The sequence below is a fragment of the Stegastes partitus genome, unplaced genomic scaffold (genome assembly GCF_000690725.1).
Source record: "Stegastes partitus isolate 25-593 unplaced genomic scaffold, Stegastes_partitus-1.0.2 Scaffold744, whole genome shotgun sequence".
Lineage (NCBI taxonomy): Eukaryota > Metazoa > Chordata > Actinopteri > Pomacentridae > Stegastes > Stegastes partitus.
Window position 1 is genome coordinate 94553 of NW_007578475.1, and position 26597 is coordinate 121149.

At 46.3% G+C, this 26597-nt stretch overlaps 2 protein-coding genes across 3 annotated transcripts in view; one reads left to right on the plus strand and one right to left on the minus strand.

Annotated features, from left to right (window-relative positions):
* Nucleotides 1-7083, minus strand: part of igdcc3 (immunoglobulin superfamily, DCC subclass, member 3) — a 55649-nt gene extending 48566 nt beyond the window's left edge. Inside the window, exons 1-2 of the mRNA XM_008291450.1 lie at nt 6927-7083; nt 1457-1762 (exon numbers count right to left, since the gene is read on the minus strand). Of these exons, the coding sequence (XP_008289672.1) occupies nt 1457-1762; nt 6927-6993 (373 nt within the window). The 5' untranslated portion in view covers nt 6994-7083. The remainder of the gene's footprint in view (nt 1-1456; nt 1763-6926) is intronic.
* An 11505-nt stretch (nt 7084-18588) lies between these two features.
* The window catches only part of ano5b (anoctamin 5b), a 27881-nt gene continuing 19872 nt past the window's right edge, over nt 18589-26597 (plus strand). The window contains exons 1-2 of one of the 2 annotated variants that reach the window (XM_008291451.1): nt 18589-18928; nt 23407-23451. In XM_008291451.1, the coding sequence (XP_008289673.1) occupies nt 18853-18928; nt 23407-23451 (121 nt within the window). In that variant the 5' untranslated portion in view covers nt 18589-18852. The remainder of the gene's footprint in view (nt 18929-23406; nt 23452-26597) is intronic. The other variant, XM_008291452.1, reaches the window with a different exon arrangement.

A 26597-nucleotide genomic window follows, 5' to 3' on the forward strand; every position in this document is an offset into this window, starting at 1 on the left:
GAAATTAGAATTCGATTGTTTTCTTTGCGTTCCAGTTTTCTTCGTGCTTTTTCCCACTATGTCAAAGTAATTGTGTAAAAACCACGGCACAAACAGGCCATCATGCTGCTGACGTTTACCTCATGCAGAATCAAAAAATGTGCCACGATAGAAGAGATTCAGTCTCAACCTTTGAGAAGAAAGAGCCTTTGGGGAGGCCTTAAAAGGTTGCGTGTGCTTGACAGCGCCAGCCACTGAGCAGAAGTGACTTTTCCCTTCGGCCAGTGAGACGTCCATGCTAACCTCCCACCCCACTGAGTGGAAAAGCTGTATCGGCCACAACAGCACAGCAGTATGCTGTCTACACATAGCCCAGGAATCAACAGGCTTCTGTGAGCCTTTGTCCGTCTCGGTGTTAAAGAATATACATAACAGTGGCTTCAGAAGCCTTCAGTCAGCACAGTGTGGAGCAGCACCGTATCAGTGGAGGAGCGTGCATCCTTGAAGCCGTTGATTTAAAGTAAGTTGAGACATGCACGGGACAAGAGGCAGGAGAGGAGGGCAGAGAGTCCGACTGTCTCACCGCGTCATGGTAGAAATCATGAACCATGGCAACGTCGCTGCAGACTTACTGTTGAACGAGATCGACTTCAAATTAAAGACCTGGTAGTCAAGCAGAGAAAATGCATCTCGACTCCCTGACCAGTGAGTGGGTTGCTGGGTTGCTTCGAGCTTACTGCACTTTTACAAAGCAGCTCGGAGACTCCCAGCATGAGCGCCTGTTAATGCTAAATTCAAAGGCTTCCATTTCTAAGCTGTAGATGAGCATCAGAAAGTTCATTACGCTCAAAGAATTATATTAAAATATTCAAATGAAGCAACAGCCGGGGACACGCTCAGTACGTTTCCTTGCACAGCGGCGCGCCGATGACTCGGACTGGACCACAGTGTGATTACTGATCACAGTATTTCAATTACAGTGTTTACATCTGAGAAGAACCTAAGTGGCTGTAGATGTGGTTCAACTTGTTCAGCTACGATGTCTTCACATTCTGGCGACGTGGTCAGGCTCAAGCAAGAGTCCAGTGACAAAGACAACAATCACAGCCACGGCCGAGCGGTTCCAGGCTGATGTCAGCCATGCTAGCTGTATGAGCCTTCAGCTGTTCTCTGGATCTCATTACTGCTACACATCCGTCAGCTGGACTCCATTGTACACTTCAAAACACATTTGTTTAGATGAGTTCGCTGTAATAAGGTCATTCTATGCATGTCAAGCCCAATGTAAGCTGAACTTTTGCTGTTTTATTATTTGTGGTATCAAACAAATGAAATGTATGATTATTAATCACGTGACCAACATGTAGAGCTTAAAAAAGAACACCTGAATTCAACCCACTTAGGTTCACATTGACTGCATGGAGATGAACTCACTTCGTTTGCCCTCAAACTACACAAAGACTGAAGGGAGACTTACTGGCTGCCTGAATGCGGGCCTTGCGGCTCACCACCAGCCCGAAAGAATTCTGGGCCACGCACTCGTAGTCGCCCTCATCAGATGAGCCGTCGGATTTGGTCTTCTGGAAGTGAGCGATGAGGAGCGAGCCGTTGATGAAGGTGGTGTGATGCTGGTCCTGAGTTAGGAGGAGGCCGTTGTGCCTCCACTGTGTGGTCACTGGGGGGATGCCCACCACCTGGCAGTGGAGCATGAGGGGCTGTTCCTGCACGGCGATGATGTCGCTGGGCTCCAGGGTGAAGGAGAGCTCAGCTTCGCACATCACACCTGAAGAGACACAAACACACAAACACACACGTGTGACGACACGGCCAACAGTGGAAACGAGAGTTTTCCTCAGCAGGTGGAGTTTGATCGGTTGTCACGGTGGAACCCCGAAAAAGAAAAAGCTCACGAGTGGACTCAGAGTTCAAATCAAATCAAATCAAATCAAATCAAATCAAATCAAATCAAATCAGGTGTATTGTCATCTTGCCTGTACAGACGCAGCAGTACAGGCAAGATGAAAGAACGTTTCTTCAGGATCATTCGATCAGCACGTCTGGGATAAAACACCAAACGTGAGTTTAGACTGTTTGTGGAAAAACAGCCATAAAGAGGCGCCCTGATTGTCCACACGCTGAACAGAAATGACTACATCCTCGGTTTGAGTCCGACGAGGGACCATCTCTCCATCTCTTCATTTCCCGCCATCTGTCTCCAGTGACATAAAATACCCCAAGAATAGCTCTATGAAGACAACTGTATAGATCAGTGTGTAAGTACATTTACATACTACAGTACGCCCTCCTCTCCTGAGACATCTCGTAGTATTTAGCATAGCAGCACTCTGAAGCATCACGTTAAGTTTATGCAGCGGGGACGGCAAACAGCCGCTGTCACTGTGTCACACTGATTACCTCCTCTAAGCCACAGAGGCAGCCATGTGCAGCACTTTCCAGGCTTCGGCTTCACGATACCGCGCTCTCATCGTCACATCTTAAGACCAAGTGAAGGCGGACGTGAGCGACGCTAACAGAGGAGTGATGTGATCCTGTGTGTGCTCTTGGTGCAGAGCTCTGCATAAGTTACAGCGCAGCCTCGGCTCTGCGGTTCAGGGAATCAGAAGGTGAAAACCATTCAGTCTTTAGAAAGTATTAGGTACGCTGCTGGTCTTTTTCTTTTCATTTCTGACAAAGTCGTGATCCCTACATGTACTTAACCATTTACTCATTTCAATACCTGTTTTTTACCCTCCAGGGTCACAACCTGCTGCAGCTGCTGCCATTACAGTAATAATTTCTACATCAACAACCGAAACAAACAGGAATAAAGCTCCTTGTGTTGTGTCCTGATCGCTGCTCACCAGGCCTTGCACCTCATGAATAAAAAGCCTTGACAGAGCTTCCTCCAGGCTACAGTCACAAGGGAATGCATCGTCTCCAGACCAGCGCAGCCAGAGCATGTGTTCTGCTGCACTACAAACACGCGTGTCCTTGTATGGGCTGTACCTGTTAGACGCCGTTTGCAACTTTGACACCACGATCTTCTCTTTTTCCTTTTTCACCCGCTAACACGAAGCGACACTTAAACCTCCCAAAAGGTTGTATTTATTAGCAGTGATGCTCGCCATCGCGGTGTGAGGAGATCTGATTTTCAGCATTTGTGGCTTCTGAGGGTAAGAGGGGGGAAGCGGGAGAACAATAAATAAAGGATGTAAACAGCCTGACCTGACTTGGGACTATAAAAGAGGAGCTTAGCGAGCGCTCTCGGTATCATGTTTCAGCTGCTGATGGACTAAGCACTACCAGTCTCTGCCCCAGGGCCTGGAATCTGGTGGGAGGGGGCTCGGGGAGGGCAGCGGAGGGGGGCAAAGCACAGGGGTCAAAACAGAGAACCTCCGGCTTCATCCCTCAAATTCCAGGAGAGAAATTCTTCCCCCCTTAGGAACAGAGCAGGAATTCACTGACACACTCCAGCATGAAGATCACATATGAAGCCTAATGCAGAGAAACGTTTCCTCCTGCCCTGGATCCTCTCCTCACGTGGCCCCTCCTCTCCTTTTTACACTCCACGAGCACGGTAAGTAAAACGGCCATGGGACCAGAGACACATCAGTGCTACCACTTGTGAAAAACAAGGGGGTGGTGTTGGAGAAATATTTAACCCTTAGCTGGCAGACGGTGAACCCGCTGCCTGAGCTGCTCCAGAGGGACGCCGGCCACTGGGCTCAGGCTGCTTTGATCCAGCAGAGACCACGGCAGCAGCCACACATCGAACGAGTCGAAGCCCATGTTTTGTCCCAGTCATGCATAATTCTCAGTGAATCCCACAGCAAACAGAATTCCTCTCTAATAGCTGAAGATGTAAAACCCAAAGAGCTTCACACTCAACCGTCCCTGATGCAGACAGACTGAAGCAAACCGAAGGCTTTTTGTTTTCAGCCTTCAGAGCTGACAAATGACATCAGTCAATGTTATCAAGCCTTGCAGCAAACAGGATAATAACAGTTCAGTGCTCAATGGGTGTCATTGATTAGGAGTGGAATAAACAACTTTAATGATTTTGTGTTCAAGTAATCAGAGTTGCTTCCATTAGCTGCACCAATGTGAAGTTCTTGGCCTTTTTCTTTCCTAATGAATAAAGCATGTCGCCAGATTGACTGGTTAATGCAATTCAGAGCTTCAGGTTGAGGTGATGTGTGAATGCTGAGCATCCAGGGAGCTGCAGAGGCAGAGCACAGCTGTAGGACGCGGTGCCAACAGAACACGCCTATCCACGGACAACACATGTTCACAGACACGACTCTGTCCAGGCGTGGATTTTCATGGTTAGATAAGGAGACAGACGGACGGACGCATACACATCTCCATGCTGGTTTCACGCAGAGGAAACAGACACTAGCTGGTAGGATTACCCCGTAAGACCAGAGCCGAGTGTCGGCTAAGTGTGGCTCATGCTCTGGCTTACTAACTATTGACAGATAAGTGTGGCGAGCTGGCACAAAGGTTTACTGCTGCAACAGTAAACTGGGGATGACACACCAGCTTTGGGCAGACAGATGTAGTTAGCAGGCACAAGCACCAATGACAGAGCTAAGTGAGCTTAGGACACAGTACAGGCTTGTTGGGGGCGGCAGGGTGAGGATGTAATGGGCTACTGACACAAGTCCTCTGCATCATATCACACGGTAGCATTATAACAGTAATGCTTTGGAGCTGAGTACAGTCCTGGAGGGACAATAAGATGCACTGACATAGGAAGAGGATGAAATCACACAGCTAAAGCAGCTTTTAATGCTTTATCACTTGTTTTCTCAGGTTCCTGTTGCAGCTCTTTGGCTGATTCACGACTACAACAATGACCGACAGACTTTTAAAAACTAACGAAATATGTGCACAGAATTATGCTGGCTTTGTTTAAAATGTCTGACATTGTTCTGCGTATGGACAGGACTCGTGGGTTAATCTGCTCATTTCTACCTGCACCGGGCTGCAGGTGAACAGCTGAAGCTGCATTTCCACTTCAAAGCAAACGATGCATGTAGCCTTTGTTGAGTGTGAGCATTATATAGGAAGAGACATAATGTGAACAATGTGAGTGTTCCTTTAAGACGGTCGCTCAGCAAAAGTCCTATATTTGCACTTTGATCAAGTGTAAGAGCAAACAGCAGAGAGCCCTGCGTATAAATGAGTCATTAAAACGGGCAAACACAGAGCAGCTCACGTTCTTTTCTTTTTTCTTCCTTTTTTTATAAAGCCTATCATTTCTGGCTAAAAAGCGACGTTTGTTGTGTTTCCAGGGGGAGGATTATGCATGCATCATCGATACTTGCATTCCCTCCTATAGGGTACCGCTTGATAAATTATTAATCAATACTGCTGTTTTCTGGCTACCTTAATGCCCATGCTCATTAATGAGAATGCAGTTTAAAGTGTTCTGGTATTTACTGCTGTACAGAAGCTACAGCAGCAGAAAGGCAACACAAGCACGCTGAGAAACCATCACCGAGTTGGGATGGAAGCAGGGGAGCTGTTGCACAGTTCAGATCTTAGATCCCAACAGTCTTAATCCTCATGCAGCAATTAAACTTTCACATAAATGAAACCTCTTCGTAGGCAGAAAGCTGAGCAGCAGTGAAAGTCCTCGGCTCTTTTCTCTTTCATGCTTCAGCTTCACATTGACAAGACGATGAGTTCAAAGCAAACTATTACCCTCTGATAAACTTCTGTTTTCTTATCCTGAGATCTCCTGAATGATCTCCTGCGTTTTGGCTCAGACTTTGAGCTCTCTGGTCGGCGGGAGATGTAACGCAGATACTCATCTTAATGCTTCTTCGGCTCTTATCAGCGCTGCTTAAAATGTCATAAAAAGCACCTTTATCTCAACTCAATTTAATATCTGATGCCGACAAGCACTTGAAAGAGCTCCGTGTCTTTAATGGGGTAGATGGGAATTTAAAAAATACCGAGCAGTGTTGTGGATGCTGTTTTTCGTTCCCACTCCTCTGACTGAACCTGTTATGGAGCTCTGTGGACCAGCCTTTCTGATCCAGTGGGGCCTTTGTGGGTCCCTGTGTGGTATGCTTTGCAAATACTCAATACTCTCTCCTGCCTTTGAATTAAGGGGCCCCACATAGAGAGAGAAACTGTCTGTCACTGTGGACAAAGGGATGTAAAAGAAATTGTGAAAAGGAGGAGAGAGACAGTCTTGACATTTAATCTGTACAAATATTCTCCCCAGCAGGCAATAAGCCCGCTCTGTTCATCTGTTCTCAGGGCAGTCAGCAGCCAGCCACAGGGCGCTGGAGCTCTGGAGGCTCTGACCAGCCACAGACCTCCATCTGCTCCAGACTGTGAAACCCAACTCCATCTCAGTCACGTTTAAGGAGTCAGTTTGAGGAGTTCGGACCTGGATGCTTCTATAAATATGCGTTTCATTTCTGCACAAATTCGCAGCTCCTGCAGCGCTGAACACTCAGTCCTCCAGCAGCAGCCTTCAGCAGAGCATTCTTCACATTCTTCTAATCGGGATCTTATCAAAACAGTTGGACAACAGTCCAGAACCGCTGCTGCCTCCACTGCACGTGGTTTCCATGTATGATCACAGCGCTGCCTGCCGCCCATGAGGGAGGGCTGCTGCGCTATTTGGATGTGAACTTGGTGCGCATTTGGAAGTGTTCGCGTCAACTTTCTACACAAAACACGAGCTGGAACTCTGAACGAGGAGCGTGTAGCTCTGCAGGCAGTGCGCAGAGATCCGGCCCGGTCTTTAAAGGGTAGCACACCGGAGAGGCAGGGGGCCAAGTTCAGGGTTAGTGGCCGGTGTGGCCGCTGCCTGCAGCACGCACCGCGCTCCGGAGAGCTGCGGGCAGCCTGGACCTCCACAAAGCCTCCACCAGCACCGGCGGCTCCTCCGCTCCGATCCCGGTAACAACATAAACGCCACTTACCGATTAAAGCATTCAGGAGTATTCCCAAAAAGCACGGAACAAGGCGGCGGCGCCTTGTGGATGCCATTTAAAAAACCCAGAAATCCGTCCAGCGCTTGGTTCCGATAGAGAACAACGTGAGGTGAAGAAGAGACAGCGCTGCTTCAGCAAGAGCAGGAAAAAAAAAAAAGGAGGGGGACAGGAGATGAACACGCAGATATCCAGCTTCTTCTCCTCCAGCTCCTACATGTTCCGACCTACAGGGCGACAGTTCGGTGGCTCTCTGGGCTCGAACCAGCTTTCGCCATTTTAACCATCTATCAGGAGTCTGTCAGCATCCCACTCTCTCTCCTCCTCACTCCGCTGTATCCCAAAGACTGCCTCCCCTCTCTCACCTCGCTCTCCCTCCCTCCCTCCCTCCCTCCCTCTCTCTCTCTCTCTCTCTCTCTCACACACACACACACACACACACACACACACACACACACACACACACACACTCAGTGATTCTGCTCTCGGAACAAAAGAGGCCGGTTGTTGCTGCTGCTGCTGCTGCTTCCCTGTGAACGCATGAGGAACCTGCACCCCGATGCTTCCTGCATGTCTGAGGAACACCTTGCTCTACCTGAGCAGGTGATGGCAGCCTGTAAACAACAACAGAATTAAAACACAAACAGCCACAACACAGCTCTGGTGTGATACCAGCCTGGTCGGGTCCAGACAGCAGAACCAGGCGGATCAAACTCAGACCAGTTAGTTTGTGGTTTACTTGCACAGAAGCAGATCAGATCAAATGCATCATGAAACTAATGTTTAAAACAACAACAACTAAATAAGAGCAGCAGCCGTAAAGCGTTCTGAACACGTGATGTTGTTGTTTTCATTCAGTTCATCAGAATAAACAGGAAACTGAATTATTCACCTGCGTCATGTGGACGGGTTTTATTTAAAGCTCATGGATCAGCACAAGTGGACCTGATGTGATAAATAAACAAGAAGCACCTCCAACACTCAGCTACAACAAAGCAGCTCCGTCTGTCTGTGCTGCAGCGCCCCCTGGTGGAGCCAGCGGTCACTGAGGTTCTCCGTGTGATTGCAGGAGCTGCTGTAACCTATGAGGTAATGTTCAGGCCCTCTGTGCTCAGGCTGCTTCTGTTTCTTTCTAATGATCAGTTCATTTATCCTTTTCTTTCTTTTCTTTTTATTTTTTTTTAGTGATTCAGAATCAGAAAACGTCCATCCCAGGGTTTAAAAGTCTCCGCTGTGCTGTTTCAGCCGCTCAACGCTCCAAACCTCAGAGATGATGTTCAGCTGTGACATAAATGAAGGCAGTGAGCCAGTCTGTACATCACAGAGTGGCTTCTAGCTCTGGCTTTTCTTGGGAGGGGCTCTATGATGTAAAATATATCAACCAGCTGATGATTTTTCTTAAACAAATCCTCTGTTCAGCTCCGTCGTGGCCTCTCAGCATGGGGGACCTTCAGTGAACTCACCGCTGGCTGCACACATGTCCACAAACTACTGGATCCAACAGAATTTTAAATCAAAGAGGAGTAAACTGGAGACTCAGAGGCTCACTTTAGGCCTAAATGATGCAACTGAACTGTTTTATTACACCTGCGCCCGCTCTGGATGGTGGTTTAAAGTCAAAGCTTGAATCAAACATGCCTTTTATTGTGTATATGCATAATTCAGTGTCTCTATTGAGACAGCTGCTGTAGCTCCTAAAATGTGTGAATATTATCTTATAAAGTGCAGCAGTGCTTCAGTATGAAGCTTATTACTGAGTGAAGGGAAGCTGATGCTCTCATGGTAGTTTAGTTGTACTGGAGCGCCCCCTACTGGACCACACGTATATTTTAGATCTGCAAAACAACAAAACCAAAAAAAGAGACAGAGGACAGTCACACTATCACCTGTTTCATACTGACTCACATGACTGAGGTCATCTGGGGCTAGTCTCGGCTCCTCTGGCCCGTTTCCTTCCACTAAAGCAAAGCTGCTTTTTGACAAAGTGCTGCAACAAACAGAAGCTGGATATATTTTGCTCTCCTCTTGATCTGAAGCCCCTCACATCACCCACACATCGAGCCAAAAAACAACATTCATCTGTGGCTTCTGCTGGGATTCAGACACCAACCTCTCTGTCTGAAGCCCTGATTCTGCTTCATGACGACAGACACAAACACCACAAACATGCTGCTCTGATATAAACGCTGCTTTCTCGTCCGCCTGATGTCCACTCAGAGGACTTGGTGTGCAGCAGGTCTGTGTGCTACAGACATACTGCTGCAATACATGTGACTCCTGTGATTGTGGTCTGAGTGGATGCAGACTTTGGGCTGGTGAGGGTCTGCATGAGGACTTCAGCTTAAACCTCTGCACCACCACATCTGGATCCTGATCTGGAGTCTGCTGCTTTTATACTTTCTCACTAACCGGATCAAAGCTGTAACTGGTTTAAAATCCTCTGTCACAGGCTACGTTTCCTAAAACCTGAAAACGCAGCCAAGAGGAAGAGCAGAGGTCCATCTTCCTGTCAGACATCTTTTTTTTCTTTTTTAACACTATCCTGTGATGTTCACATGAAATTTTATGAAATGATTTTTTAAAAACTGCTTAACTCAGCTTTAAGTTTAATTTAAAAAATGCAAAACAGTGAATCAAAGGACCTGTAAGAATCCTATTTGCTGCTCAATGCACATTTAAAATGAGTAGAAACAGTAATGTACGGTGGCCCTGAGGCTCAGGAAGCTGAGAAAACAGCTTCAACAGTTTGACATTCAGGGAAAAAAGGAAAGAAAAAGCTTAATTATGAGAAGACACAACCAAACGCTGAAGCACACTGCAGACAGAAAACACAACACGGGAGAGACCAGAACAAACTGAATGTCCGGTGGGTGCAGTTCAGACGTCAGCGGTCTAACCTACGGATGCTAGCAGGTGGAGCGTAGTTCAGCATGTTACAGCATGTGTAGCTGCCACCTGGTTGTTTTTCTTTATAGGGCCAAAGTTACAGGTAGAGTAAGATCAGAGGTAGTCCTCTGATCGTAAGGTTGCCGGTTCGATCCCCTGATCCACGGTGGAAGCATCCTTGGGCAAGACACTGAAGCTGAAGTTGCTCCTGATGGCAGCAGCAGCTTGCATGGCAGCTCTGTGGTGTATGAATGTGTGTGAATGGGTGAATGAGGAACACTGTGAAGCACTTTGAGACCGTTCACCATCTACCGTTCAGCTCAGTCAGCAGCACTCTAACAAGTATATTAACTGCTACAAACAGGAAACCAGTCATCCCATCGCTGAGCTGAGCATTGGACCAAAGGGACAATATTCACAAGTGCATCATAAATAAGCTACAGGGGAATATACCTGGAGGTGGCATCATGTCTCCCTCAGGCAGTGAAACACCTTTTTGGAGTTTACACCACCACCTTCAGTTATTTCTAATAAATATCTTAATATAACAAGATGTGTGCGATGAAGTGAGGAGCTGTGGTGAGTTTGACTTCTTGTCTGGGGCTGGAGAGGTGCTCTAAGGAGGCGTCTGCTCAATGTTTTGTTTGTATTTTTGTTTTATTTCAACTTTCTTTTAGGAGTGTACTTTAAGGCAGATGCATTGTTCTCCACTAGTAGGCGAGAGCGTGCAGCTCTGCAACAACCTATGTAATCATAAGCACATTACAAGCTCGTGTTGTTGGATTTACAAAAGCCTGGCAGCTTGCTACCTGCAGTACATTTATGAGACTTCATGTATAAGCTGCAATGCAAACTATAAAAGCAGATGCTTCAGCTCCCGTTGTGGAGAACAACACTCCTGGAGAGCTGATGATAAATATGATTTCCCCCAAAACATGAATTCCTGCCACAGAGGGTTCAGTATCCTACGTCTCCTCAGGATCTGTATTAAGACAGTTTTGAGGCTCTTCATTCCTCTTTGTTCTCTGCTGTGACGGCTGCATGTGCTCGTTCTGAACTTTCACATTTAAACAGCAGACAGATGCAGTGAAGTGAAGGGACTGGCTGCTTCCCCTCATCATGCACCAAGTATCTGTGAGGTTCACATCTCCAGCACAGAGCCTGACATCTACAACGTTCACCTAAAAACCATCCCATACCTCATAAAACAATAAAACAATAAAACAGAGTCAGCAGCGTCCTGATGATGGATACAACTCTGGGTTGCTGATCTTTTTTCTTCCCTAATTAATCGCCTCATAACCTTCTGGGGTTATTCTGTGACCCAGTGGAGGGCATCCCGCCGCTATAGGTGGGGAGCCACCTGACATCAATTAATTAGTACAAAGTAATTAAAACAAGCTCCAGCTCAACAAACATAAAATGCTGCTTATACACTGATGATGAGTTTGAACAGTAACGCCTCAGGAACCCTCCGTACATACCTGTTACCTGTTACCTGTCACCTGTTACCTGTCACCTGTTACCTGTTACCTGTTACCTGTTACCTGTCACCTGTCACCGACAGAAGTGATCCATCGTCTGTGATCCACAGCCGTACGGCCATTTATTTACTTTTTAAACTGCATTATGGGATGTTGGTGTTGAAACTTTTGTTCAACTTTGTGTTAAATGATAATAGTGATAAATTACAAACTGCTGTTTATTGGCTCCATCAGTATTTCTGAGGTTATGCTGTAGACTGGCCCTGCGTCGCATCCAGCTTTAGCTTTACAGGTTCACTGATGGAGGTGTTCCTGTTACCATCACTGTCACTATTAACCAGCGCTCACGTTGGGAAATAAAGAACAAACTGTTTCCAGAAGTGGACTAAATGAGCCGTTTTGTACCATTCGTCTGATAGCTTCTGAAGATAATCCTGTGTCAGTGTTCTTCTGATCACGCTGGTGAGCTTCGTTCCTGACAAATGAAACACTGCTGCAGAGGACTCATCAGTCCAGCTGCTGCTACAGCGACGTCCTGGACAGAGAGGATGATGGTTAGAGAGAGTAAAGGAAGCCATCTATTGGAGCAGAGGAGGGGGTCCACAGCATCACTTAGCAGCATCTTGTAATTGCGGTTCTGGGATCCCCGGACAGTTTCACCACCATTAGCACCGTGGATGGCCTCGTGGGCGCCGTGGCTCAGCTGTTGGAGCCGCTTGTCCACTAATCACAAGGCCTCTGATTAGATCCCCGACTCCTCCACACGCTTAAGTGTCCTTTGGCAAGACACTGAACCCCAAGTTGCTCCCAGTGGTAAACAAACTCAGAGAAGAAGTTACCTTTTACAGAAGTACTACTTGGGGTTAATGTAGGGCGCTGCTGCTGAACACTGGCAGCCAGATCCACAAAGGACCTCCTGCAGCTTCATGTCCTCCTCCTCCTTCAGCACATCACAAAGTAAAGATAGAATAAAAGATTGTTTACATGCTGGAATCATGTCTTAACCTCAAAGACATGCTGAGGTTAATTGGTGATTGTAAATTGTCCGTAGGTGTGAATGTGAGTGTGCTTGGTTGTCTGTCTCTAAGTGTAGCCCTGTGATAGACTGGTTACCTGTCCAGGTGAACCTGCCTTCACCCTGAGTCAGCTGGGATAGACTCCGCCCCCCATGACCCTAGTGAGGGTTAAGGTATAGAGATGATGGATGGATGGATGGATGGATGGATGGATGTCTTACCCTACTATTAAACTCACAGTTCATGCACAAACAATCTCAGTGTGAATCAAAGTCACTAAAACATCGTGACAGCTGCATCAGCACCACCGACGGCCCGGCCCGTCCACCAAACAGGACGATGCCAGCCTGCAGCCGAGGGAACATTTTAGTCTCCTCACAGATCTGTTGTTGTAAAAACGGACACGACCAAACAACTTACACAAGAACCGGTACCAAACTGTGGCCCACTATGTTAAGGAGAGGTGGTTCAGAAGAGCAGCAGTCCTGGAGCCAGTTTACCAGTTTTACACTGAATGAGTGTTGGACTCTTTCTGTTTAAGTCTAAAACAAGAAACTGGTTTATGTTCAGTCTTAAAAAAAAACAAACTAACCCTAGGGTAGCTTAGGCTAAGGCGGTTTCCATGGTAACGTCCAGTCAAACCTGCTGACCAGCATCAACAGACAACATGGATAAAGCCACAGACCGAACACGGCTCACCGTGACAACAAAAAGACAAATATAACAAACACTACAGATGACAAGGTTTACAAATTAAAAGAAGCAGAAAAATAGAAACAAAGACATGAAAGAATTAAAATAAAGTTCTAGGGAATGAAACCCAACATAGAAGAAACATGAAAAGAGCTGAGATGTGGAACAAAGAGGCAGCAGCTGGTTGGTCAGTGTCTCTGAGTTTGATCAGGAGCTGCTGGCAGGTAGCTGTCAGATTTTGCTGGTGCAGAGTTTCACTCTCTGAAGGAAAAGTAAAGACGTAGAGCAGAGGTTAGCAAACAGAGAAAGGCTTAAACAAAAACATGAAAATAAAAAAGAAAAGACTTCTCTGGCACATGAAGACAAACTGATGAGTTACAAAAGGATGGATGTTTGTGGACAGACCAAGTGGCAGCTCTGCTGGAGAACCTGAACATCACACACATGGAACAGGAGAGAGAGAAAATAAAGGAACCAAAGTAAAAGAAAAGAAAACAGCTCAAATGTACCAAAAACTCCAGGTCATGATTTGTAATGAGACAAACGAACACGACCTGCTGGAGGGCTGAAGCTACAGACATCTCCTCTGTGTGTCTCCATGGTTACAGGAACCAGGGTCTGATGCTGCCACTTCATCAGAAGTCACCTTTGAGCTACTGGAGGTCTGGAGGAGGTTTCATGTGGTTTCCAGAGCGTTATTTGGTGGTTACATTATTAACCTCAGCATGTTTCTGGACTGTGGGAGGAAGCCGGAGAACCCGGAGAGAACCCACGCTGCACGGGGAGAACATGGAGACTCCACGCAGGAAGATCCCGGGTGTCCTCACCGGGACGCCAACCAGAGACCTTCTAGCTGTGAGGCGCTAACGATGCTAACCACCGAGCAACCTGCAGCCTTACAGCTATTTCACTCGTGGTTGTTTATTTTATTTTATTTTAATGAGTAACTCTGCTTCTTGTACATACATATGAACTCATCATATTTACATCCTACGCTGTGTTTACATCACCACCACCTACCTTCACTCAGGTTAAGGATCCGCGTGTTGCTGTTATCTCTGAGACATGAAACCAATAGGGGCGACTTTACATGCTTTCTGCAATCATCATTGCTACTGGCTTATTTATTATTCAGGGATTCTGGGATTTGTGGCCTCCATTAAGCCATAAAGAGAGCTCCAGCATCACTGGAAAGCAGCAGCTGTGATTCTGGCTGAAGGCAGCACACCAATTACAGCCGCCACTGGTATCTGTTTAATCTGCTGAGTGGGGCGTCTCGGACCGGGAAGGCCGTCCAGCCCATTAACCTGCTGCAGCCTAATTGATGCAGCGTGGTTCTGGAGCTCCAGGGCAGCGCTGAGAGAGATTAAGCTCAAGCTGATAATGGAGATTTTTTCAAAGGATCTTTAGTGATGTTGTGAAACTTTAATCTACGATGTGTAGCTAAAGTGTGAAGGAACACCTGTGATAAGCTGGAGGAGAACATCTAGAGTCCAGGAGGAGATCTCTGCCACCAGCTCACAGCTTGTAGTGTGAACACATGTTTTAATTCCCAGTCCTAATTTAGTACAAAGAATTTATATGTAGGATTAATGAATCATTTATCAAAGTCCTTTATCGATTAGCTGTATTCCATTAGTAAGTATAACAATGATGTCATCAGCTTCTCATGTTCTGCTAAGAAACCAAATAAACTGTTTGTTCTGTGCTCATACGTGCTAATAAGGCCATGAACAAAGAGTCATTAGTTTCTCATTTAATTGTGAGTATAAACATCCGTGGTCCTCTGATGGAGTTATGATATAAATGTTGAATGTTGAGTGTTCTTCTAAACAGGTTGTTGTCCTGATGTTCTGCCAGAAGCTCAGATCGTCCATCCAGGGATCTATGGACTCATACATGTCATTTCATCTGCACCATTTTAAAAAAGAGTTTTAATTATTTTTCTTATTGTTTCTAATGTGACACTTTCATGATTATGTTTCTTTTCTTCTGTGATTTTTAAAATCTGTTTGTCTGAATGAGGAACCTGCTTGCTTCCTGCTTTCTCGATGCTGCATGCAGAAGAACAAGACTGACCCGATCCAAACCTGGCAACTCTGACTATTGTATTTAATAATAATTTATAACTCATCTACGGGGCATCATTTAAACCTCTTCTTGTGTTTTTCTTTGCCTATAACATTTTCATGTGGTGTTTTATATGCTGAAAGACATATCATGAGCAAAATGAGGCATCACATGACATCTTGTGTCTTGAAGCTGCTGCACTGATGACGATCCTAAACACAGACTGTGACTTCCTGGTTTTCATACATAACTCTGAAGAACCTGTCATTAACTTCTGGGCTGGGACTGCATCATTATTCAGAATCAGCTTCAGTTTAGAACTTTTTGCCTTTTTGTGGTGCAGCAGCATCTCAGTGTTCGATAGAGTGAAGCTGGTGTGCTCCCGGTGCAGCGAGTCGGGAGGCTTGTTGGAGAGCGAGCAGGAACTTCATAGATCTGCAGAGGAGGCAGTGGCACAGGACTGATTCATTTTAAGGTTAAACTAATTCTAAATCTGTAGTTCTGATGCACAGAGACGAGTTTTTAGGTGTTAAATCAACGGCATTAATCACAACCATTAATAAAACCCTGGTCAAGAAATTCTAAACCGGTTTATCAGAAATCTGTTTTACTGCCACGTTTGGGAAATCTGACTTTGTGTTTAAGTGTAAAACGTTAACATCTAGATTTAAAAAGTGTCGCAGTTCAGCAGACAGTAGACGGTGAAAGACAACTGAGCAGCTACGAGTCAGATTCAGCAGCGAGTGATTAGAAGTCAGAAAGTAACAGAAACACTGGCAGCGTATGAATCAGTCGCCTGAGAATGTGCAGGACTTATTGGAAAGTGGAACCAAATTTCTGCTTTGAAATGTATGAAATCAAACTTGTTTGCTGTCTCATCACACCGACACTCATCTGGATCAGAAACAGAACTTCCAGGACTCTTGTGCTGAACGCTGGCACCCCTCAGGGTCGTGTACTGGGTCCCATGCTGTTCCCACTCTACACCCACGACCGTGCTGCGACAAATGAGAATCTTCAAACTGTGAACCACATCAGAAGCAGTGATGGACTGCCTACTGCAGGAACCAGAAACAACAGCTGGACCCTTAATGGACCAAGAAAGTGAACCTGAGAAAGGAAAGACGCCGTCAACACCACGACTGGTTGTTTACCAGTCAGCACCTCCAAGTCCTCCATCAGGGAGGACTCCACCTGGACCCTCCACATCACCCAGCCGACCAGGAGGCTTCATGAGGAGGCTGAAGAACTGTCGACCGTCACATCGCTCCCGTGCAGCTCCTACTGGTGCCCAGTTCAGACCATCCTCACTGGTGGCCTAACGCTGTGGGACGGGACTCAGCGCCCGCCTGCAGAGCGATCAGGTCAGCCGACACATCACACGTACGTCCTCTCATTTCTACAGGACACTCACCAGCAGAGAGTCTCCAGAAGCACCGGTAACAACAACAACAACAACAACAACAACAACAACAACAAGCCACCCACAGCACCACCTCCTCACACTCCTGCTGTCTGGCAGATGCTTCAGGAGGCTGAAATGCAGAACCTCAGGGTTCAAGGACGCTTTCTGTCCTCAGGCAAAGGAACTGATGAACCATTTCACAGCAGTTCTTCTGTAGACGACCTCTTGCACAGTTTTTATATTTTCGTATTTGTTACCTCTCTGTGTAGATGATCAGTGTGTCTGAATGATGTGCTGAATCAACACTGCACTGACACCTTGTTGTCTGAGCACATGACAGCAAAGCCTTTGAATCCAGATGGTATCAAACAGAACACATGCAAAGATTCTGCATGTGTGAAATACCGGAAACGGCCACAAGATGTCCTCATCATGAGAAGAATCTAGCCTTGCTGTCGATGTTTGGTTTCTCCTCTTACCTGTGATCCTACAGGTGACCTGCTCCACTTCAGTGCAGGTGTAGCTCAGCGCTGGACTATTTCCGACAGCTGACTCAGCAGATCAACGTGACTCACGCCTCTCTGGAATCCATACGCTCTCCCTCTCTATCACGCTCTCCTTCAATTCAATTTGCAAGTTTCAATTTAAAGTGCTTTATCAGACAATATGAAAATCAGGTGAACAACAAGCGCCAAAGCATCAGAGAAGGTGCAGCTCAAAGACACCCTGAGAAAACTAAAAGGAAAGAATTTCAGTTGATTAAGTAGAATTAAAATAATAATAATAAGAGGATGACCAACTTAAAATCCTCCTCAGCCGCTGATCAGAATAAATGACATGTTCACACAGATGACAGGCGCCTTTATGGGACATTATAAAGCTCATCAGTGTTATCTGGCCCCAAACCATGAATACTAACTGGTAGAACATCTGTCTGCTGTCATGGATGCAAAGCAGAGACAGATCCTGATCAAACACAGACTCTGTCCAAGCACAGAGGAAAGACGACACCAGACCTGCTGGAGGCCACAGAAGGAGGAGACACTGCAGGACAGGTGAGGAGACAGGTGAAGAATACAACAACAGAATACAGGCAACCTTTCAAAACTTTGATTTCTTAATGCAGACTTTACAGAAGTCGACGGCAGCATAAAGGAACAGATTCTGTATCGTAGTGAGAGTGAGGAACGGAGGCAGTGTGTGAGCTCATGTCATGATGAGGGAGACGCAGATAGAACATACGTGTCCCATAACGTGATGACAGCATGTTGTACAAATCAGAGACTCACAAGCGTTTTGTTTTTTATCCTCTTTTCAGGGGCAGTGTTTCATTTTGATGTGCATAATGTCAGTATCATGTGTAGTAATATTACTTTACTGCTTCAGGATCAGCGTCGCATCACTTCCTACTTTTCTATTCGAGCTTCCTTATTTTTATTCATGGTCATGTACCACACTGACATCCTTATATTCTATTAGGCGCTGCATTTATTCCTACATCATGATTAGTTCAGATTTAAGCAGCATTTTCAAAGAAGTATTTCTTTATTTTTACTTATATATATATCTTTTATCTTATCGTATCTTCTTCACTCCACAACATGTTCTGCTTCTACTTTGCACCATTAGTTACTTTTATTTTTAGTTATTTTTATTTATTTTTTTAACCTGTTTTTATATTTTTATCTTGTACCTTACTCCGTATTTATTGTTGCACCAACCCACCAGAACTAATTCCTGGTATTGTGTAACCTCTACCTGCCAATAAATCTGATTCTGATCCTGATTATTCATTTAAAAAGCAAAAATAAAAAAATCCTACTTAAATAAAACTTCCTCTTTGGCAGTATTGCTGATATTACAGCCAATAAACCAATAAACCAGCAGACTATAGTGAACTGAGTTAGAAGCCTTCTGTCTCTCTCTCAGTCTGCTAACATGATGTCATTAATGTTTTAGAGTCAGAGGGTTTTGGTGTCGTGGACACACGACCTGCTGAGCTCCAGGTACAACCTCACCTGTCTGTCTGTCTGTCTGTGTGTCTGTCTGTCTGTGTGTGTGTGTGTGTGTGTGTGTGTGTCTGAGGCTCACTCGGGCTCTCTGCCGACTAAAATCCTCCGTGCCACTCCCCTTTATGCTGCCTGCCGTCCTCGGGTTGTGTCGGAGCCCAGCAGGGTACAGCTTCACTGGAATGGGCTCTAATGTACAGTATGATCCATCTGCCACAAACTGATCGGACTGATTGATTCCAGCGTGTGATCGGCGGATGTTGGATCGCTGGTGGACAGACAGACAGACAGCAGACAGACAGACAGACATCCTCAGTGAGAAGCTGAAGCCTTCACAAACACACCGCGGCCGCGATGAGACGGATCACCGGGAAGACGAAGGATGAAACTTTGATCGAGCTGCAGAGCGCCTCAGACTCTCAGGTCGCAGGTAGGAAACCTGGAATCTTCTCATAAACGTTGGCTTTTGTTCCCACCAGAGGGCTGCTGGGAGGACTGGTCTGGAGGAGCAGCCCAGCTCAGTCAGTGTGGTGCTGATCCCTCTGAGCTGGTGATACAATTAGAACCGGCTCCTCTGGACATCCTCCAATAACACAATTACAACCACGTTTAGGCGACAATGAAATAAAAACCTGCAATTAGAATCCACTTCATCCACAGGAGAGAGGAGAACTGAGGTGGACCGAGCCCACATAGTGTCAAAGTTTTGTTCTCATGCTGGTGTCAGAGCTTGGAGCAAAGCAGCTTCATGCTGCTCATGATGGTTCACTTCCATGTGTTGTGTCTCTGGGTAGTGATCCCCTGACCAGCCAGCAGACCAGCAGACCAGCCAGACCTGCTGGGTGCTGAGGAGCTGTGTAGTCCAGCATCACAGGAATGCCCCTCAAAGTGGGCCGGCGCCACGCTGGCAAACATTTACCTTCTGCTGGTCGCTGTTTTCTTGGATCTGGTTTAATTAGAAAAACACCTCCAGATACTATCTCTGTGGCAGATTGTCCTCCAGGGAGTCCAGCAGCATCTTCACGGTTGGTTCAGTGTGAGCTAAAGGCGGGAGGCATCTGAGCAAACAGGTCCGTGTTCTGGTCCCGTGTGCACTGTGTCCATGTCTGATGGGATGGGCTCCTGGGAGATAGTCAGGCTTCACCAGCGCTCTGCTAAACAGTGAGCTGCTGGTATCAGCATGTTCACAGTTTGGACAGTTTGGGGGTTTGGACCTGAGTGTGACTGAACTGTACTGGTTCACTGGTTCTGGTCGTTTCCATGTGGAGGGATGTCTGAGGATGAGTGAAGGTGAACAGCTGGTGGTGAAGATCCCTCTGCTCAGGAGGTGTTCCTGCACACAGAGTGCAGCCATGGGACACAAATCAGTTTATATTTGACTTGCAGCACAAGTCAGTCGCATCAGGAGGTCTTGTTCATGTCACACAACAAAGACGCCGTTGTTTCCTCCAAAATAGCTGAAATTTCTTAAATCTGGAGTTCAATAGAGCGGAAACGGAGAATGGAGGCATGGAAACGGTCCTGTCTGTAGTTAGAGCGTCTTCTCTAAGATCTCATGAACGATGCATGAAGCAGGAACCTGGGTTTGGTTTTAGTTTGTCACCAGCTTCCAAAGCAGCAGATGGGTGTGATGCACGGTGATGGAGGATCGGCTGCAGCAGCACCGAGGCTGTGTGCTCACGTCTGGATCTGATGGAGAGCTGCATCCAGGTTTACACCATCCATGTCTTATCCACGACTAAACCGAATACTCACAGCAGCAGAGGTCAACTTCTCTTTATTTTCAGAACCAGCTGAGGCACAGAACAAGTCCAGGAACTGAAATGATCAGGAGACGTTCTGGTTTCCAAGAGAATCCCTCATCCATACAGTGCACACAGACTGGAGGAGGCATTAAGTGAATGACACGTATTGACCGACCACACGCTCTGACCTCAGCGTGTCCAAACACAACACGGCTCAGATTCATAGAAACAGTCTGGTGCTCCGCTGATGAGAGCGTTTTACAGAAGATGCCTCAGAGAATGAATGGATTAGTCCTGATGATGACACGTCTGTGATTTACGGCAGAGCTTTGAGGTGATATTATGTCTTTAAACTCTCTAAACAATTAGAATGAATGAAGTTGATGTCACACTTTTTAGGGCCTTAAACAGGAAGAAGAAGAACTTCTGTCTGAAAAGTCATTCAAGCTTCTCACCCTCTTGAGCAGTTATCTGGTTCTTTTACAGAAAACCACCGTGAGCGCTGGACTTTATGTTTTCTTTGTAACTGAGAGTTATTTTAAAGATCCGTCCGTGCGTTGACGGGATAAACGTGTTTCTGCACAAGTGAAAGTGAAATCTGTGTTTGACACAATAACAAACAGGCTCACTTCCATCACGGTCCAACTCGCTGCGTGTTTAGCCAACAGAACTCTGCATCACCCAGCGATCATGGAAGGAAACGAAAAACAAGGAAGACGAATCAGTTCAGGTCCAAACAAAGTGAACTGAGTGACCACAATGAAATGTGGATCAAACCCTTCTCCATCAGGGCCTCAGCGCTCTTTATTGTGTTAATTAGCGGGTTAATAAAGAGACCCGGCTGCTTATCTGGGCTGAGCTGCACATTAAAACACTGTTGTTGCTCTCCGAAGCCTTTGTTCAGGCTCTTATCAGGACATGTGAAAGAGAACACAGAAAGGAGCGGACAGGCCCGTCCTCACTTTGATCTATACGTGGTTCCAGTGTGTTACCTCACCAGAACCGCCCAGAACCTGATTTATGGATCCGTATGAGTCACGATCTGCGACTGTGCAAACACCACTCAGGTATTAATATGAACCGGTCGTCTTCGTTCTGTAAATCACTGGACTTAAAGATTTTCTGTAATTCTTTGTCAGTTTTTTTCTTCTTCGGTGAAACGAGTCTCATCGTCTGTTCAGCGCCTTTAATCGTGATTATTCAGTGTTTGTAGGGCTTTGCCTCCTTTTAAGGTGAACTCACTTTGCCGTCTGCAGTCCGGCCGATGAAGTCATCTTCCCGTCAGAGGTGAAGCAGAGCCAAAGAGTTGCTATGGAAACAGGCTATGTAATTGCATTAGCCCTTTTGATGGGAGGCATGATACTAAATCAGACACGGAGCAAGATTTCCTCCCAGCTAACCGGAGGACAGCTACAGTGAAAGTGGGAGAGCTGCCAGGACAAGCTTCAGACCTGGAAACATATTTTCTGTTTAGCTAGCAGCTGCCATACGGCTCCCCTCTGTCGCGACCTGTTTACCTTCAGATGTGTTACCACGAGTAGATTAAAGCAAACACTCTTTATTAAACTCTGCTGGACGTATGGGGGGTTTTATGGGACAGCGGCGCCTGCAGGACCTGGATCTGTTGTATCCTGTAGTAAATGCTGCCTATATGATTATGGGACAGAACAAACCAGCCTCCTGCCATCTCTGTCTGAATGATATCAAACCAAACACGTGGTCTGAAGGCTGCACAACATCCAAGCAAAAAAAAAAGCTTCTCTGTGTCCTAATCTGCATCAACCAGAATTCCTTAGAAACTTCTGTTCCTCTCGTGCCTCCCCAGCAGACTGTCAGAGACGTCAAACGTGGTATTTCATGTTGTGTCTTTAGAAGATAATGCGTTATCCCCTTTGTCCTGCGCCTGACCTCCTGTGTTTGTGGCCTTTTGGCACACTCGCAGCCTTCCGGGGATTGTCAGGAAATCTCCCGTTCAGGTCAACAATGTCCTGCCGATAAGAAAATAAATATATATTCCTGCTGACAATCCGAGGCCCGGTGTAAACATGGAAACACATCTCACTGCTGAGACGCTGCTTACTGAGAACAAAAGAGGATCTCAGCTGCTTCATCCTTCATGTTCATGCCCCATGGAGGCTGAGCCGCCGTTATCAGGTGCTGCTGGTGTTATTCTACATGTGTAGTCACGTTTCCAGCGCATGTCTTATAACGATAACGAGATTCATGTTGGACAGCCAGAATTTTCCCCCTTTTGAATATAATAAGCAGACTTGACAGGAAATGTGGGGCGAACGATAGAGAGGATGTTCTGTCATTGAGGACCCGGGGCCGGGTTCCAGCTCAGGATGTTGTGGTTTCACTGTAAGCCGGTGTGCACCATGATGCTCCGCTACCAGGCCCGCTGGCTGTCAGACGGGTTTTCAAGTTTTACAGTTCAGTTTAGTGCTTTTCCATTTTACACGAGAGTGCACGAAACACTCACCGACTGCAGCCATCAGGACGGTCTGGCAGCGTGAGCCGCTACACACCAGTGTTTATCTCATTCATATTTCATATTCAGTCAGGCCTTTTGTTTCTCGCCAATCTGGCATTTCAGAAAAAGCTCCTGCCTCGACAGAAACTGCAACAGATCTGTGGCGCGTTCGCATCACGTCCCTCGAGAGGAGGTTTGTGTTGTCGTAATGTGGTGCTGTGGTTAGCTAGTCTGCATTCGCTGGAGTGCAAGACTCTCTGAGGAGTTCGTAATCAAGTGAAAAAATAGATGCATTTGTTTGGAGTACGAAGGGCAGTCTGGCTGTGTGTGAGCCTGGTGGGAGCGCCACACCAGAGCTGCCTTGTTCGAACAGCAGACGCCCACACAGCGCGCCTGAGTCACAGTAAAAAACTATTTGGTTGTTACTGAATCAAACACACTGCTTTGGTTTCAAGTCAGCAGCAGCTCCTGTGCACGACCCACCACAGATAAAGAACTGCTCTGATTGCAATCAGTGAGACGATGGCCTGCAGAGCTTCCAGGCTGTTTGTTTCCTCTGTTAGATGTTTCTGAGCAGGCCCTGGGTTCTACTACACCAGCAAGATGGCCTCAGTACTGAATAACTGCATGTTTACTCCTCCTGATCTAATACCACATCCTAACCTGTGTCTATCTGTCTGTCCTTTAAAGATGGTCCTGCTGTCTTGACCGCATTCAAGATTAACCTGCACCCAGGTACGGGCAGATCTGAGGCTTTGTGTGACGCCTGTCTGTCCGTCCGTCGTCATAATCTGCTGCTCCATGTCACGCTCGCTCATCGTCCTGCTCAGTAGAAAACCGCATCTCTGTTAACTCCCGGCTGCTTTCTGGTTCGTCTGCTCAGATCAACATGTCTGTATGTCTCAATCAACCTCCATCTCAGCTTCTGGTGTATCTGCTGGACTACCTGGCTCCTGGTGGTTCAGTGTGCTGTGTTCATGGCTGAAAAGTCAAATCTGCACTGATGCATGCACTTAATGCTGCGCTGAGGAATGTGCATAAAGCATCAGGGCTCAGTGATGTCAACATGCACACCATGAGGAGGTAGAAAGCAGCCGACAGAGGCTGGACTGTTCTGCTCACGTTTCTGGTTGTACTGCATCACTGCATATTGCATACATTGCACACCAACGAGGCGTGCAGCTTTATGTCTGCATCTTATAGGATTTTTTTGCACCATAGTGATGAAGTGTAACGTATTCAGTAGCAGTACACGGAATCAAAAAGCCCAATACAGGGAAAAGTCCAACATTAATAACTGCAAAAGTGTGTAAGTATGAGGAAAATGCACTCCAAGTATGAACAGGTAAAGTGGAACGGCCTCCTTCACAGGGGTTTGTATTCCTACTGATGCATTAAAGAGCAGTTTGATCTATAACTGCAGTAGAATTTGATAAAAGATTTCTTAGTAAAAAGTATATTTGTCTCTGAAATGAAGTGGCATAAATGAAACAGAAGCTTTTTAATTAGGTACAATAACTGATCTACATCCACCACTGCTGCTGCATGTGTCTCCTGTGTAAGTGCATGACGTGTCAGTAGGTTGTAAGTTTATGATAAGTGTTAAAGTGTGTATTATGTATTGTGCTTGTGTGGGTAAGTGGGTGGCTGACAGATTCTTTCACATCCTCTTGTCAGACAAACACGAACGCCAGCGTGTTGAGTCATATTGGGAAATGCAGGCTCTGTTTCATAATATTGGTTGACTCTGGGACACACGGTCACATGCTGTCGTACTAAATGAAACCGTGGAGCTCTAATGGTGCAGCTCGCATGTTCCAGCAGCACAAATGAGAGGCGGGTTTCCTGTCCTGTCGCAGGGAATGGAAACGACTCACCGGGTCGGAGTGGTTTGGGTTTGGTCACGAATCGGTGGGGAGGAGTGGATCTGTTCACGGCCTCGGCTGGGTTGTTCTTTCACCTCTGCGTGGTCAGCGCATTTTTCTGGGAATTGATGTGCTGGCACAGTGACCTCTTCCTCCCAGGGTGCATTTCTTCCACTGATTTCTTTAATCACTCAGAGTGGTGGAAAACTGTCTGACTCTAATGCGGATCACTCCTCGCCGGCCTTCAGCGCTCCCCTTAGAGGAGGCGAAGCAGCAGCTGAGGAACACGTACAGATATTTCACTGTGCTTTAGCTAGAAAACCGCAGGAACAGAGACGTTGTCTTCCAGCAGGTTCCAAACTTCAACAGAAGGTTTGAGGTGAAGGTGCAAGAAATGCTTTTCCTCTGTTTGGTGACGGTAGCTACCAGAAGTCAACGCGCTGCAGCTTGAGGAAACACGCAAATAGCTAAAAGACGAAGAAATTAAAAAACACGTCTTAAACGATTTGGCAGCAAACATTCAGCAGGTGGAAGAAAATACTGCGAATACAGGAAAGAACTGCAAAGACATTAAACACAGAAATGCTGCAAATAGCACAAACTCCAGTAGAAATGTTTCCAGGGGGCGCTAAACAGTGACGGACACATGTGGGACATGCTTGTCGTTGCCGTAGTGATGCATGAAGTCTGTCAGTGGTGTAGGAAAATTTGCAGTTAGTTTCTGTAACTGGTCCTCAGCACCAGTCAGCAGGATGTCTTGTACAGAACCTTCTCCAGGAGACGCTCCTGGCAGGTGTTTCTGCTGTTAGGTTGGTGATAAAGGGAACACTGCTGCTGTTTATGGTCCAGAAGAGATCATGTGTTCTTCATATTATTACCATAAGGAGGCACAGATGTTATTGTCCATTTCTGCTTTGTTCTAAAGGTTCCCAAAGGCGTTGAACAGACTGAACAAATACACATCAGTCTTGTTATTGACAGAGGTGACGTTTACTGTCTGTGTGTGTTCAGAGGCTTCGGCCTTGCAGCGTGCAGCAGTTACTCCTACAGTCAGTCAGTCAGACACCCAGAAAAATCATCAGCCGTCACATTTTGTCACTGGAAGGTCTCAGATTTTCTAAAACTAAAACTCTGCTGCATTCAAGTGGTTTTGGTTCTAATAATGATGAGAAAACAACAAGTTACGTTATTAGAGGTGCAGGACTGAGAACTTCTGTGGCAGAGAGTCAGAATCTGTTTGTCTCTGAAGCTTCAAGTCCCTGAACTCTACAGAAATACACAAACAAATCCCTGAAGTCATCCTCTGAGGTCATCATCTCAGGTCTACATGTGAATCTAGCAGCCCTTCACCTCCTTCTACTACAGGACAGCATCGGTTACGTACGCATGTGCTTTTCATGTGTCTCTGGATAAAATGTCCCACAGGGGTACGGCTCTGCTCGGCCCGTCTGTGGCTGAGGTTCTGAGGCGGCTCTGTGGCTGTGTCACCAGCAGCTTCTAAAGATTCCTCTGTGGTCGCTGATTGAACCATAAAGACTCATCCTGTGTGTCAGTTACATGTTCAGAGCTGACTCGCCTTGAAATGGCCTCGATGTGACTCTAAAGCGTTACTTCCTCAGATGTATGAGGTCTTCGGCGTTCTCCTCTCACCCCTCCCTGCTCACCACAGCTCCGCCGTATAAATGCACAGTGTGAGATAGACCACCAGCCCATGTGAGGTTTACACCACAGCTGACCTAAATTAACAGCAATGCTAATGACCACAGCAATAGTTTATGTTTCTGTCGCGGTTAGTTCACCAGAACGAAGAAACTCTTCAACCGAAAGGATGTTTTTCATGTTAAAATAGAATTATTATCAAAAAACAGTGAAGCACATTATAATTTCTTGATTAGGATGTTGAATTATAGTTATACCTGCATTCCTGAACAGAAACATTAGTTTTAGACTTTCTTTATTGTCGTTGCACAAAAACACGATCTGGCAACGAAATGTCGTTGTTTGGCTGCCGGAGTG